Here is a 14,506-nt window from a genome sequence, read left to right as displayed (position 1 = left end):
AGGGTTTGGATGTGCTTGGCTGAGCAGAGCAGCTCGGAGAGGAGTGATGCTGGGTGAAAACATCAGGATCTGAGGCACTTTGCTCTTTGCAAAAGCCAGCACGGTGCAGGAGAGCCCGGCTGGCTGCTCCCCTCCTGCTCCAGAGAGCCAGCCAGCGTGTCGGATATTCATTCATTTTGGGTTAACTATCTCTTCCATTTCTGAGCAGCTTCAATTTTCCTGATGTCTCGGGGAATGGTTTATGAGGAAATAGAGCCTTGAGGGTGGACAGATGGAGAAAAATCTCCCTTCTCAACAAATTGATCACTATAATCTTTCATCTGCTCAGCGCCGGCCTGGGCTGCTGGCACGTGGAGGTGCCACAGCTTTACCTGTGGATCAGCATGTCCAGAGGAGAGGAGCCCTGGAGCAAGACTGGGAGGAGGATGCACAGCACGAACCCAGACCATCTCAGCTGACAGAAGGAAGAGGAAAGGAGATGGGGGGGTTCAGATCCAGAGTCCTGAGCAGCCTCTGGGTTTGCCCACAGAGAGCACTGACACAGATTTAATTGCTGCCCTTGCCCCCTCCCTCTGCTGCTGCTGTTCTGGGGTATGAAGGAGCTTCACATCACTGCTGCTAACGAGGAGAGAAGAGAAACCTGCTGTCCTTGGTATGAAGCACTTGTGTAACAACACATCCACGCCACAGGCTGTAACCAAAACTCTGACAGTGCTGGCAGTGTGGGACCTCCAGTGCTGGCAAAGTTCAGGAAGGGGTTAAATAAACAAACAGCTCCAGGGACTGATTTTGACACAGATCAACCTGCCTGAGGGCAGAAAATAGACCTTGCAAGGTCTGTTCCCTTCTGGTGTTCCCTGATGCAATGACATCACGGATACATTTTCCCCTGCCCAGTTCTAGGGTTGCTGAAAATGTGACCAGCTCCAGGCGGTGCCAGTGGAAGGAACATCTTCCCTCAATGGGAAATACTGGTTAGCTGGCATTGAGCAAATAAATAAAAAAAGGAACATGCAAGGAAGCATCCTGATACCCAAACTGAACCAGGGCTATCAGGAAGAAGCTGAGCCTACAGCAGCCTACACATGATGTAATTCGAGTGCCTGCACCAGACCAGGTGACTCATTTGGCCATCATCCTTCTGGTCCCCAGACAGTTTCTCAATTCTCCTCCTCCCTCAGGGCTCACTTTTCACTTCCAGGCTGTCCAAGTTGCTCAGGAGAGCAGCCCCAGGCTGCCCAGCTGGCCCCAGCCTGCTCAGTGGTGGCACCCAGGATGGCAGGACCATGGTCCAGCCATGGGGAGGTCTCCTGCCAGGATCTCCAGCAGCAGAAGTGAATCCAGACCTGGGGTGAATCCACCTGGGGTGAACACATCCATGGGATGTTGGTCAAGCCACAGGGTGAGGCAGCCTCTGAGCCAGCACCCAGGGAGATCCCCCACATCCTTCTCTCCTTTGGCTCCAGCCACTCCCACTTAACTCTCAATTAACATTTAAGATTTCACTGAATAGCTGGGTGATTTATTTCATTTCTAGGGCCAGTAATTTATGGAAATATATTCTTAAAAATCAAACAGAATGCACTTTACTAATAGCTGGGCCATTCACTGACATTTTATAGAGTAAATGAGCATTTGTGCCCAGTGGCGTGTTGTCCCATGACTGAACCCCTATAAAGGGCTTAAAAAATATCTATTAGCCAAGCTCATTAGCTTAAATATCATTAAAATAAATCATATTTCTCTACACATAGGCCCCAAAGTGAACACTACTCTCAGCAGTTACAGGTCAAACGCTCACTTACTCTAAGGACTCTGTGCTGAAAATAGAAAGGGTGTTAAAATTAGTTTACACATCTGCAGTGGTACAGAAATGATGTGCCCGTGCCTCACTGATCAGTTTAAAAGCGTTAACTTTGCAAATGCTGAATTTTCTTTTCCAGAAACATGAACTTAACGATTTCCTGCTGGTTCTGTGAACATTAAAAAGATCTTTACCTTTATTGTTCAGCTTTTTAGATTTATTCATGTATCCATTTCTCCTGTTTAGACATCCAGCTTAAGGGAATAACTCAAAGCGGGTTTATTTTGGTGCAGCTCAGTTTCTCCCATTCCTGGTTTCAGTTCAGGGGGGGTGGTTTGTTTATTTTCCCATTAACCGGGCGTAAAACAAACAAAAGTAGCACCAGCTCCACTGCAAGCACACCAGCTCAATTAGGCTGATTTAAAGCCCTCCCCATCAGCGGGGCTGATTTACGGCCCCTGCCCGGCGCCGCACGGCTCCTCTGCCTCCAGCAGCTGCCACCACGGCACTGCTGCCATCCCGGCCCTTGTCCCCAGCCAGGATGGGACACTGGGCTCCCTGGTGGCCCACAAAGCGCCATCCTCTCACAACAAAAAAGGCAGTGTGCACAGGGGCACCTGGAGGTGATCCCGCGGCAGGCAATGGGCCTTCAACCCACAGAGCAGGTATTTTTGAAGGGCAGAGATGATGGTTTGAGTTGTGGGGGCTCTGTTGAACCCGGGCTGCCAAAAGGGAGCTTGTCCTTCTCCTTCTTGTTATGCCTCAACACCGAGCCGTTCCCAAAACTCAAAATAGTTGCATTTGTGTGACTGTAGGGGCTTAAAAGGCTGGAGAGGCATTTTTCACAAGGATTGTAGTGACAACCTGGAGGAGGACAGATGTAAATTTTACACTAAGAAGAAATTCTTCCCTGTGAGGGTGAGGAGACTCAGGGTGCTCAGAGAAGCTGTGGCTGCCCTTGGATCTCTGGAAATGTCCAAGGTCAGGTTGGATGGGGCTTGGAGCAGCCTGGGATAGTGGAAGGTGTCCCTGCCACGGCAGCAGAGATAGAACAGGATGGTCTTTAGAATCCCTTCCAGCCATTCTGTGGTTCCATGATTGTTGTTAGAATATGGAAGTTAACAGGATGCAGTGCCATCACCAAGGACATAACTGGGGGCTGTGATTGCAGAGGGGTCACACAGCCCTTGCTGTGCTCTACTCGACCCCATGTCATGGGCAAGGAGATCCGGGGTGGCTCCAACGGCCCTGGGCTGAATTTGCAGAAGTTCAAGTCACTGATGAATAATCTCGTCACAGCACAGTGAACATGACAACCCACAGAGTGATTCTCACAGCCAGCTCCTGACAGGCTGAAGGAACAAGACCTTTTGACCTCGAAAGAACACCCTCCCAAAACGCTGCTCGGGCAGGTACCTGCACCCCAACCCGCAGCTGCTCTAACTGCAAACCAGGGCTGCATCTCAGTCACCTCGCGAGAGAAGAGCAACCAAATCAATCTCTGTGTCGCTATTCTCCAAGCATCCCACGAGTTGTGTTTTCCTTGTTAGCAGCACCTCAAGAACGCTGCTGGCAGTGTAAGAGAAACCCAGCTCTGAGGTCCCCCCGTCCAGGCTGTGACAGATTGCTGGGAGAAACAACGCGGTGATTGAGGAGCTGGACTAATCACAGCAATTGATATAAATTACCGTGTCAGCTACACCGATGCCGCAGTCTGCAGGTTCACACCTCATTAAGCTTCCAAGTGCCAAATGAATCAACAGGGTTCAGCAGAACCATTCTTAATTAATTGTTGTAGCAATAGGGAAAAAGTAACGGAAAAAGAGAATCAGAACTCCCGGCGCAGGCGGGCGGGCTTGCACAGACTGAAACTCTGCTCCGATTTAGCATTTGAGATTAAAGACGCCCACGGATTAATCTCAGCCAGCAAAGAATTGCCAGGGGCTGGTTTTGGACTAGGGTGGAGTGAAAATTCAGGCTGGCGACTTGCAGACGTTTTAACTAGAGTTGTGCAGTGTGTTTTGCATGGAGCTCTTCTGTCGCCTGTGAAATCTCCAGGTTTTGATTTCCCACCCCACCCGAGCGGGCAGAGGCCACTGCTGGGCACCTCAGAGCCTCTTGGAGCTGATGGAAATTGCAATTCAGCAGTTTATTTTTAAGTCAGATGTGTCCATTTTTTTCCTGTCTATATTCCCCAAAGCAAGATGCAAACTTACCAAGGAGGGAGGAGGCCAGGAAAGCCGTGGTCTCACCTCTGGCCGAGCTCCCAGCCTCCTTCTCCATGGACTCTGCTGTGCCAGGCTGCTGGAAGGACACAAAGTCAAGCTCGGGACAGAGCAGCAGCAGCCACAACTGAGTTTGAAAAGCAAAGGACTCTCCAGTCACCATGTCCTTGTCCTCACAGGGAGCTTTCCTCCAGCACAGGACAGAGCCCAGAGGTCTCATCAAAGCTTGGAAATCCTGGAGCGCAGGGAATGCTGAGGAAAGGCCAGCACAGCCTGTGGGCTCATGGCATCTCCTGTGGCTGAGCACAGAGCCAGCCTCCACAGGCACGTCTTGTGGCATCTTTAGGATGGACTCAAGTCAGCAGCAGCAGCATCCAGCTCCCCAGGGTGGAGTTAGCCCAGCACGCCCGTGGAGCAGATCCAGCCGGGACCGCGGCGTGCGCGGCTCACGCTCTCCAGGGGAGGTTTGGATATCTTCTCCTGCCTTCCCTCCGCGTGTTCCGCCAGCTTAAAGCCTCCCTGGAGCTCCCATCTGCTCACCACACAGCTGGTAATTGCGTGTGTAATGCGAGGGGCAGTTCAGCGCTCAAACCGCATTCCCAGCGTTGGATGTCTCCGGGTATTTGCGCTTTCCCCACCGCTGCCGCTCATCCGGCCCGTTCTCCCTAATCTGTAAAACATCCATCTCATGCCGGTATCCCGGCTTTGCTCCGGCGTTCAGGCCCAGTTACACCAGATCACCCAGTTTCTCTGCACCGCTGATTAACCTGCAATCTCAGCAACCTGCCAGCAAAATGTAAATGGAAGAGAAAAAGGGAATATGAGCACAGATTTCACCTCTTTGCTGCTTGTGGCTGGGGAGAACCACTGCCTGGCAAGGGAGCTTCACTGCTGGAATCTTCAGGGATGTGGGGTGCCAGGAGTGTAAGGGAGGTGCCCGAGGTCACTCAAGAAAACAGAGTAATGAGTCAAAATTACCCATGCTCAGCCCTCACTGTGCCTGGGGTGGGATCCAGTGGAAATATCCAGCCAGTTTCAAGGAACTTGGGGATGTTTTAAAGCACATTAGCAGCCAGGAAAAGCTGATACTGAAGCCCTTTCTGCAGGGCCTGGTTGGGTCAGAGCCCATGGGGAAGCAGGATGTGGATCCCTGAGCAGACACTTGCTCAGGCTGGGCATTCCCTGCACAAAGACTCCTGCATTCCCACAGACACGTGCACCAGGGTCTGCTTCACATTATCAATGAAAATATCTTCCCATGACTCACCAAAATCCAACGGATTCTCTTCATGGACCGGTCTGTGACTTTTCTCACATTGAATCACTTCTCCTGCTGAGCTAATGCATCACTATTTTCTTTCGTTTCTCTTTCCCCCATATAAATCTGTACTTAATTAATAAAGCCAGAAATTCTTTAAGGAAAAAAATATCTCAACCATATTTCTAAGCCTCAGAAATACTGTTCTAGCAACTAGCAGTATTTTAAAAAAATATATTAATAGCAGTTTGAGAACAAGGTTTTGATAGAGTTGGGTCGAGAAACACTTGTCTTATAAATATTTATATTATAAATATTTTGTTCTTTTACGCTTATTACTACAAATCAGCGCGAAAACATTTCTGCCCTTGTTTTATTTTAAGGGAGTTAAGGTGCAAATTGGAGGATTAGCAATCCAAACAGAATCGCAGGAATACAAACAGCCCACGTGTAAAAGCCAATTGCCAAAGAGTCGCTGTTCTCAAGCAGGAGCCCAACACGGGAAGGCAGGTTCGTGTGTGGAAAGTCTCTTCACACCTTAATTACAGCTCCTGCCAACCACTTCAGCTCTGGAGTGGGATGTTTTCTCTGGTGAGAGGATGCCATTAGCGCAAGGAGCAGCATCCAGGGAAAGCACCTCGCAGGGGGAACTCCTCAGGCTTCTGTTTTTAGCCACTTCGAAAAGCAAATTGATTAACACACACACGGCCGTGCGGGCGCACACACATCCTTCCCTGCCCGTGCTGGCTTTGCACTGACACCCAACAGCTCTGCAGGTTATGATCAAAGTGTGATTGAGGACTTTCCATTAGGGTCATTAAGAGCAGGGCATTAAGGCTGTTTCAGCTATGAGAATCCTGGAATATGCTGAGTTGGAAGGGAGCCATACAGATCATCCAAATCCAGCTCCCGTCCCTGCACTGGACACCCCACGGGTCCCACCTGAGAGCATTGGCCAAACCTGCTGTGTAATAGATTCTGGAAAGGCATATCACTGCAATTATTCATAGCTCAAACCTTCAGGATTTCAGAGCATAACCATGTTAGCACCAGGATCTTCTTGGAATAGAGACTTATCCCAGTTTTTAGGCAGGGCTATTCCCCCTACTCCCTGAGAGCCTCCCCTCCCTCCACCACCGAGCTTGATGGGCTTTTCTGTCGGACATCTGAAGGTAAAAGGCAACTTTCCACGGCGCCCCATGCCAAATCCTTGTCTAATCCTTCACACCGTGGATAAAGCCCTGGAGCACTGCCAGGCACCTCGGTTCAGTTTCACAGCTCCCGAACGTGACACCCGCAGCTCTTTGATGCAGCCTGAGTGGATGCAGCTGGGATCCTTCCCCACGGCGCTGCAGCATCACCTGGACACAGCCAGGCCTGCACAGACTGTGTGCAACTCCTCAAAAAAAAAAAGTGCAGAAGCCCACAAAAAAGTGCTGAGGCAATTTAAAACCCCGCGGGATGCACACCACCACTTTAACTTTGATAGTGTTCCCCCTCCAGGTGTGTTATTCCCAGGATGTCACAGCCCCTGTGTGTTGCTTGTTACATGGCACACAACAGGTTCTGGGCAGTTTTTACCCCTCAGGTGTTTTCCAGTCGGGATAACAGGTTCTGGGCAGTTTTTACCCCTCAGGTGTTTTCCAGTCGGGCTAACAGGCTGATTTGCTGAGTTACCTGCTGGCAGCAGCAGGAACCAGCAGGAGAAGGAGCAGCCCATGACCCTTCTGCCACCCCTGATCCATCAGCCATCCCGGAGCGTGGCAGGGAGAAGCAGCTGTGGAGGAATAAAACTCCTTGTTCAGGAGAGCAACTACTGACAGCTCATCCCATGCTCCCCTGGCTCTCCCTGCACTGCCTCCCACAGCCCTGAGCAACTTCTTCCTAAATCCACAGCACAGAGAAGCACACTTGCTGTTTTTGTAGTGTCATCACTGGAACCCACATTCACAGCTCGGATGCTTTGACCTTGTCTGCTGCACTCCTACATTCAGATTTTTAAATTAATCATCTAATTCCAGGTAAGTGCTTTTTAAATTCGGCCGAATGGGGCATGAATCTTGCTGGATGGGAGATGCAGGTCTCCGCAGTGAGATGGATGAAGCCCTGCTGCACTCCCCGTTTTGTTTCAAGGCTTCAGCAGCAATTGCCTGCTCTAATTCGAGATGGGAAGACTCGCTGTAGGGTAATTAAGCACGTGGGGAGCTCAGGAGAGCCGCCTGCCAGCACCTGGCAGTGGGATTCCCCTTCCAGAGGCACCTGCACTAAATGGTAATTCCTTCCCTCCATTTCCCACTCCACTCCCGCCGCCTCTCCCGGCAGCTCGCAGGAACAGATGGAGCAATCACCCTCCTCCTCTCCCAGCACGGACCCCTGCTGCTTCCCAGCGCCTCGCGCGGTTGTAATACACATAATTAGGCAAATCAATGGACAATGCAGCATATTAGAGGAGGTGGAGTTACATCAAGGCAAAACACGGATCCCTATTTATTTACCGCAGGAAATGGGACATTTCTGCGTAATTGCCAAAAATTGCGGACGGGAGATGAAATGTGATCACAGCCCTGGCAGGTAGGGTGCAGCCAGCAGGTCACTTACCTGCCTTGTCTGCAGCACAGCTGAGGGCAACTCGGTCTCATCTTGATATTCTGTTGATTTATGCCTTAAAAATCTCATTACCACTGATGAGTTAGACTCCCATAATTCGAGAGAGGGATGTTTGCAGCCGTTCACCCCACGGCTGACTCCAGACCAGAAGCACAACTGGAGGTTGCGGAATGCAAGCAGCAGCAGCAGTGCCTGCCCTCCCTGGGAAGCCAAGCACACACAGCTGCTGGCCCTGAGGTGGCTGCTGAGCTTCTCCTCCTGTGGCTCCCCAGGCACAGCTTTGTTTAAGGGCACTGCTGGCTCCCTGCTCAGCAGCTTCCCTGCTCTGCTTCTTCAGCCCTTGCAGCTCCCACCCCGTGGGGAGCAGGACAGGGTGAGCTCTCACCATACCCCAGTGGCAGAATGAGAAAATAAAAAATAATAAATAAAATGCATTGAGTTAAAGAGTGGGTGTGCTGCAGATGAGCACCCTGTGAGCAGAGATGGGACCTCGTGGAGCAGGGTAACACTAAGGAAGGGGGGCTCTGCATGGAGAAGAGGGGTACAAGGCAAATCAGGGATGAGGGAGAGAGGCTTTTACATTTCTGGGCTCTTCAAGGAAGGTGATTCTCCTGCCAGGAGGAATCTGTTTCCAGGCCTGCCACACATCCAGTGGGTTTATCCTGTCAGCTGTGTCCCAGGACTGCCTGAGAACAGGACCTGTCCCAGAGAGCCACCAGAGCCTTGTTCAGGTGCTGCTGAGCCTCACAGGTGCCCTGGACACAGAGCTCAGAGGTGTTTCATGGAGCTGCTGATACACAGCGGAACAGTGGCCAAGCCTTCAGACACATTACATTTTTAGGAGGTTTCTGGGATCTAATTTTGGTCAGCTTTATTGAATTTCCAGGGATTTAGAGGAGCAGTGACTGCAGCTGGTGTGGGTGAGCACCACAGCTCCAAGGCACCGATGGCCTTGAGTCACTTGGATACTGATACACAGAAAGGTATTTAAGAATACCTCAGAAACTGCAGATTTTAGCTTCTCACCCTTGCTCTGCACAAGTCAGTAGCAGACAGAGAAATCTCCACTGTCAGATTTGAGTTTTACTCCTTTTTACTCTATTTCTGTGCTCCCCTTCCAGAGTCTGGACCTTTCTGAGTTAGGCCTGGTACCTCTGGTGACAGCGGGGAAAATTATTTCATTTAAGTCACCCTGCACATCAGCTTTAAAGAGAGGGACTGAACACAGAGCTCCTGAGATCACATTATCAAACCTTGCTGCTTTCTAGACCTGAAACTTTTTGTCCTTTTCCATGCTTATCACTTCTCGCACAGAAATGAGCTGCTCTTGGGTCAGAGCTGTCCTTCAGGGAGCTCTGCCAACATCTTAGTCCTCACCTAAGGGACACATATCTTGTTTTTGTCTCCAAGCATCCTCACAGTGCCACCAACTGTGCTGCTGTGTGGTGGTTTTTGATATGAGAAAACATTTACAGAAATGCAAACCAACATCACCAAGTGCGTTTTGGATCTGATACCAGTCAGGTCACCAAAATGAGCATTTGTCAGAGAGGGACTGTTACTTCTCCACAACCTAAGGATACAAAAATAGCCTGGTTTATGGCTACCACAGTACTACAAACCCAGAGCTGTTGTGTCAGTGCAAAATCATGCCTCACATGTGCCCACGTAGCACGAAAAAGGGGAGGAACAGATCCACGACAGGCTCAGGGAACACTTGGGTGACTCAGACACCATTTGTTTGTTTGCTGGGAAGGTGTAAATGTCATCCAGTGCTGAAATGCTGAGGAAGGGTCTGCAAGCTCCCATGGGACACTCCCCTGGTGCTCACCCTGCTCCCTGCAGACACCCCGGGCTTGGGGTCCCTCTCTGCTCCCTGTGCCACCGCCCAAGTGCCACCACAGCGGCTCCACATCCATTTTCTTCCCCCAGCTTATCTCCCTCCAGCTTTGGAGTGCATTCTTCCTTATCTTGGAGACAAATGGCCTCCACGGAGAGCTCTGAACAGCAGAGCCATTTATCTGCCTGACATGTGTTTCCCTGTTTGTTTTCTGCAGCCTTGAGCCATGGGCTGGGCTGTGACAACGCTCAGCTGTGGCACTGGTGGAGGGCCACCCGGCCCCTCCACTCAGGGCTCTGAATCAATGCCTTGGCCATATTTATCATTTATTGCAGTAAATCAAGTCTAATCGATGCTTTCTTGTTTTGACGTGCAAGCAAAGCCCTTACAAGCTTTTCACAAATCTGTTTGGAATTAAGACAAGCCGGGGGGAAAAAAAAAAGATATTTAATCAATTCAGCTCTAATTTTTGAATTGGGGAAAGAGGAGAATGTGGCACTGTTCCCATGAGAAAAAGGAATAAAAATCAAAGCCCACTTCTGTTTAGCTCCTTCTGATGGTTTCCAGCATTTCACTTGTTGCTTTTAACACCCTAAAGTACTACATGAACAAGCATGTCCCTAAGACATCTCCATCCTCTTCCAGCCAACTCCTGCATGCAAAGGTCTCCCTCCCTTCTAAATAAATGTGCCTTCTTAGGAGTTCCTTTTTGTTTGTGTGTTTGTTTGTTTTTGGGTTTTTTTATTGTCTGTTTTGTTTTCTCAAGTGTTGATACTTCACAGACTCAGTAAGCCTCAATTTTGGCTAAACAGTATTAAATTAAAAGTATTATTTTCTTTTAGCAGCGTCTCCGTGCTTTCCTTCTGGAGAAGCAAGGCTTCCCTTTCACAGACACTGCTCATCCCGACTCTCCACGTGTGCTGGGTAGTTCAGCCTCAGGCGAAATTCCGATCACCCCACGGGCAAAAACTTCACACCCCACCCGTACAGAGGTCACATCAAATTGCCATCAGTCAATCCACACCCCTTATCAGCTCCACAGCCAGAAAACAGAGTTTTACACAGATCTCTCCAGCCCCTGGGCAGCTGTAGAAGTTCCTGAGTTCATCCCTGGAATTTGGGGAGAGCAGGACCATTGCTCTTTTCTTCTGAAGTGCATTTTCCCCCTTCTCTCAGACTTTGGCAGCTCTGGTGTGGATTTTATTGCTGGCATTTAGAAGAATAAGTGCTCCCTGCCACACGGGATGGGAAAGGTTTCTCCCCCAGGGAACAGAACACAGACACTGATTAAAGGAGCAGCAGGTATTTAAGAACATAAAAAATATTGGCAGGTGAGGGCTGCGGCTCTCACTGAGCAGGAGCAGAGCTCACCTGCTGCTTTCCAGCAGGGAACAGCACTGCTGAAGAATAAGTCCTTTAGCTTAGGATTTTTGTACACTTTAATAGAGAAAAGGTTGAAAAGTAATCAAAACTTGCTTCTCCAGAGGAGTGAATCAGATGCTCCTGTTGGCTCTGTGCTCCTGAGCCACACGTGGTGGTCCAGGCTTCGTCTTCCCAAATCCTTCTCCAGAAATTATCTAACCAAAAAAGCAGATGATTGGGAGCAGCCACCCTAATTCAATAATATAAATTAGCTAACAAACTGCATTAACCTGACTGGATTATTTGAACATTTTAAAGGCAAAAAAAGGATAAATAAGTTGGCCCAAGCTGTGGGCCAGACTAACAAAGCCAGGACTACCCAGGCCAGGTTTGCTCTCAGTCCTGTTCCACAAAAGGTGTTGTTCCTTCACTCTGGTTAACCCTGCTGTGGTGGAACTGAGAGCATCTACAGGAAAACATGAAATAATTGGGATTTCTGTTCTTTAAACAGCAACAGAAGTGCCCACATGTAGAAACTGCTCAAAAACAGCATAAAAGAATGAACACATGACAAAACTGCTGAAAGAACTGAGGAAGAACTGCAAAAATATAAACTTCTATCTCTTACACATAAAATACACAACCACTGGATCTTGTATTGATGGCGTAGAAATTTCCTTTATTTTGTACAAAAAATACAGAATTTATATAATTCAAAATAATTTGCCATCACTATTTAAACTTTTAAACTTGTAACCATTATTTGAAATGGTTTGCTATGAAGCATTTTAAAATAAGAGTACAATGTCATAAACAAGTTTATACAAACACAATGAGGATATTTTTCAAGTAAATCCCAACAGCTAGAGAAAATTAAAATGAGTCATTTCAGTTGTATTTGATTAGGACATCATTCTATCACTGAATAAGCTTAATGAAAACAGTTTCTAGAAGTTTATTGAAATTATACATTCTCACATCAAATATGAGACTGTTGAATTGGAGAAAAAGAAAAATTAACTGCGAGAGTATCACACAGTCCTATCAATTATTTTCAAAGCAGTCTTGTCCTCCAGCAAAAAAGAAAAACATTTTTGTGCAGCACAGGACAGCCTTGGGACAGCTCATTCTAGAACAAGCTGTGAGCTCCTGGGTCACACTGTGCTCCTGCACAGTCCTTTAGTCTTCATCTTCATTTGTGCTGCATAGAAAAAGCAACGGGTTTGGCTTGGGAGACACCTCCAAGAAATTTCCCTTCCCAGCAGCATCTTCTGAAAATCTGTCAGGCTCGGGTACAGGGTTTTCTTCTTGTTCCTGTGAAATGCAGCCTGCAGTAGCCAATCCTTCAGGCTGCTCTGAAAGTCTCAATGCAGACTGCATTTGCATTTCTAATTCTTCCACCAGTTTTCCAGGAGCAGTCGTAGATTGCAAGGAATCCTTTGATTTTCCATCCCCGACCTCCATCGCCAAAGTGTCTGTGCCCTGCCTCAATCCATTACAGTCAGTAAGTGGAGCTGTCCTCTCCTCCTGGAGCGTGCCTTGGAAAGAATTTATTTCCCCATCTTCGCTGGTCGAGGACTCCTGCTCATCTGAATCAGAGCCTTCTGTCTCAGATGATGAAGTGCTGCTGGATTCTTCAGAGTCACTTGTCTCCGACTCGGAGCAAAGCAGCTGTTGCTTGGAAACTGTGCCAGCAGCTTTTAACGCCTTCTCTTCCTCCTGTACCAGCACTGCTGCTGCTTCCAGCTCTTCCAGCTCCAGCTCCATGTGGGACTTGCTGAGCGTGGTTTTCTGCAAGGACTCACAGAGTGCAGCCAACTTTTTTGACCTTTAACAAAGAACAAGATATGTTACTGAACCTGACAAGCAGAACTTTCCCATTCGATATTGAGAACACCCATCTTAAACACTTCTTCCATTTGCTTGGTAGGCAAACAACTTTCTTCTGCAACTCCTTTGTAAAAGTGGATGTCACGGGAGGAAAAACAATCAGAAGGATTCCTAATTACAATTATTTAGGGTAGCTTTTCCCACGAGGTTAGACAATATCCCACTGAAAGTCTTTGAGGATCCCCTCCTGAAAGATCCTGCTGCTGGATGCTTCAGCAGTGCACAGTGAGGGAGGAGAGATTTCAGAGCAAACCTTTTCAGGTTTGCTGTCTTTAGCTGCACACTCTGAAGCACAGGGCTGGCTGGATCAAGTTTATGTGCAGCAAAATAATTTTGGTTTCCTACCCTCCCAGACATATCTGTGAAATGCATATGAACCAGGAGAACATTCTGATTAGTGATCCAGGCTCCTCCTCTCCCACCCAGCCTGCTCACCCACCATCACGGGAGATGTTCAGTAACTCTGGCTGCAGCTGAACTTCACCCTTCACTTGGAATTCAGCTGAAATATCATTCAGCAGGAGTACCAGGAGCACTGAGATAAATGCCCCTAATAAAGCAGACACACCACACTGGCTTCAAATCTGTGGTGCAGCCCCATCCATTTCCTGGAGTGTGGGAAGCCAGCACGTGCTCTACCAGAAAAGGGCACCATGGATTTATCAACAGAGACTAAAATTAAGAGAGTGCCTCGGGATGGAGGGGGGTGAGGGCAGAGGGGAAAAGGGGTATAAAAAGCCAAACATACATCCTGTTTCTTGTTGTGGAGTTTTGCCTCAGACTATCAATCAGCTTTTCACCACTTCCTGCAGCAGCAGGTCTGCTATAAATCCTGCAGTAACTGACTGGGTTTCATTTCCTCTGCCGGGGCTGTGAACCTGCAAGGCACCACACACTGACACTGCAGCAAGGAGCTGGGATGTAATACACGGCTCCTGCGAGGCAAAAGTTAAAGTGCTTGTTCTCTCACTTGAATGATTTTAAAGATCTTTATATTCTATTTCCCAGGGGGCATAATTACTCAGTATAACATAGATGCTTCTATTTTTTTTTTTTTTTTTGCTCCTAAAGGAATTGCATTTTTAAGTGGGGGAAGGGAAATTCAGTGCAGCTTCTTACATGTTTTACAGACAGGGTAACATTTAAATGCTTTAGAAACTTGGAATAAAACACACTAGACTTCCTTAGTTCTACCCACCGACCAGGAAACTGTGAAATAATTTTCCCAGAAATAAAGCAACAGAAAACAATTTGTATTTCCAGAATTTTCAAATCTAAAGCTAAGAATTAAATGTAACATGATCCTACCAGACTCTGATAAAAAAAAGGGGGTACCAATTTTTAAAAACTTATTTTAATAATGTTTTCTTTCTGGCAACTTATTTCCATTTTTTTGTCAAGGAATTGCACTTTTCTTGGAAAGTTATGGGGGATTTGAGAAATTGCCAAGTTAATTGGGAACAAAGCAAGCATTCTCCCTGCTCCATCAGAAAAGAGAAAGGAAAAGAAGCCAAGTGATG

At 48.1% G+C, this 14,506-nt stretch overlaps 1 protein-coding gene across 1 annotated transcript in view; it reads right to left on the bottom strand.

The window, feature by feature from the left end:
- Positions 1 to 11,828: 11,828 nt before the first annotated feature.
- The window catches only part of SHQ1 (SHQ1, H/ACA ribonucleoprotein assembly factor), a 38,937-nt gene continuing 36,259 nt past the window's right edge, over positions 11,829 to 14,506 (bottom strand). Inside the window, exon 12 of the mRNA XM_041466436.1 lies at positions 11,829 to 12,924. Coding sequence (XP_041322370.1) covers positions 12,276 to 12,924 — 649 coding nt within the window. The 3' untranslated portion in view covers positions 11,829 to 12,275. The remainder of the gene's footprint in view (positions 12,925 to 14,506) is intronic.

Source organism: Pyrgilauda ruficollis, unplaced genomic scaffold (genome assembly GCF_017590135.1).
Source record: "Pyrgilauda ruficollis isolate IOZ18807 unplaced genomic scaffold, ASM1759013v1 scaffold10, whole genome shotgun sequence".
Classification (NCBI taxonomy): Eukaryota; Metazoa; Chordata; class Aves; order Passeriformes; family Passeridae; genus Pyrgilauda; species Pyrgilauda ruficollis.
This window is presented reverse-complemented; position numbering and strand designations above follow the sequence as displayed.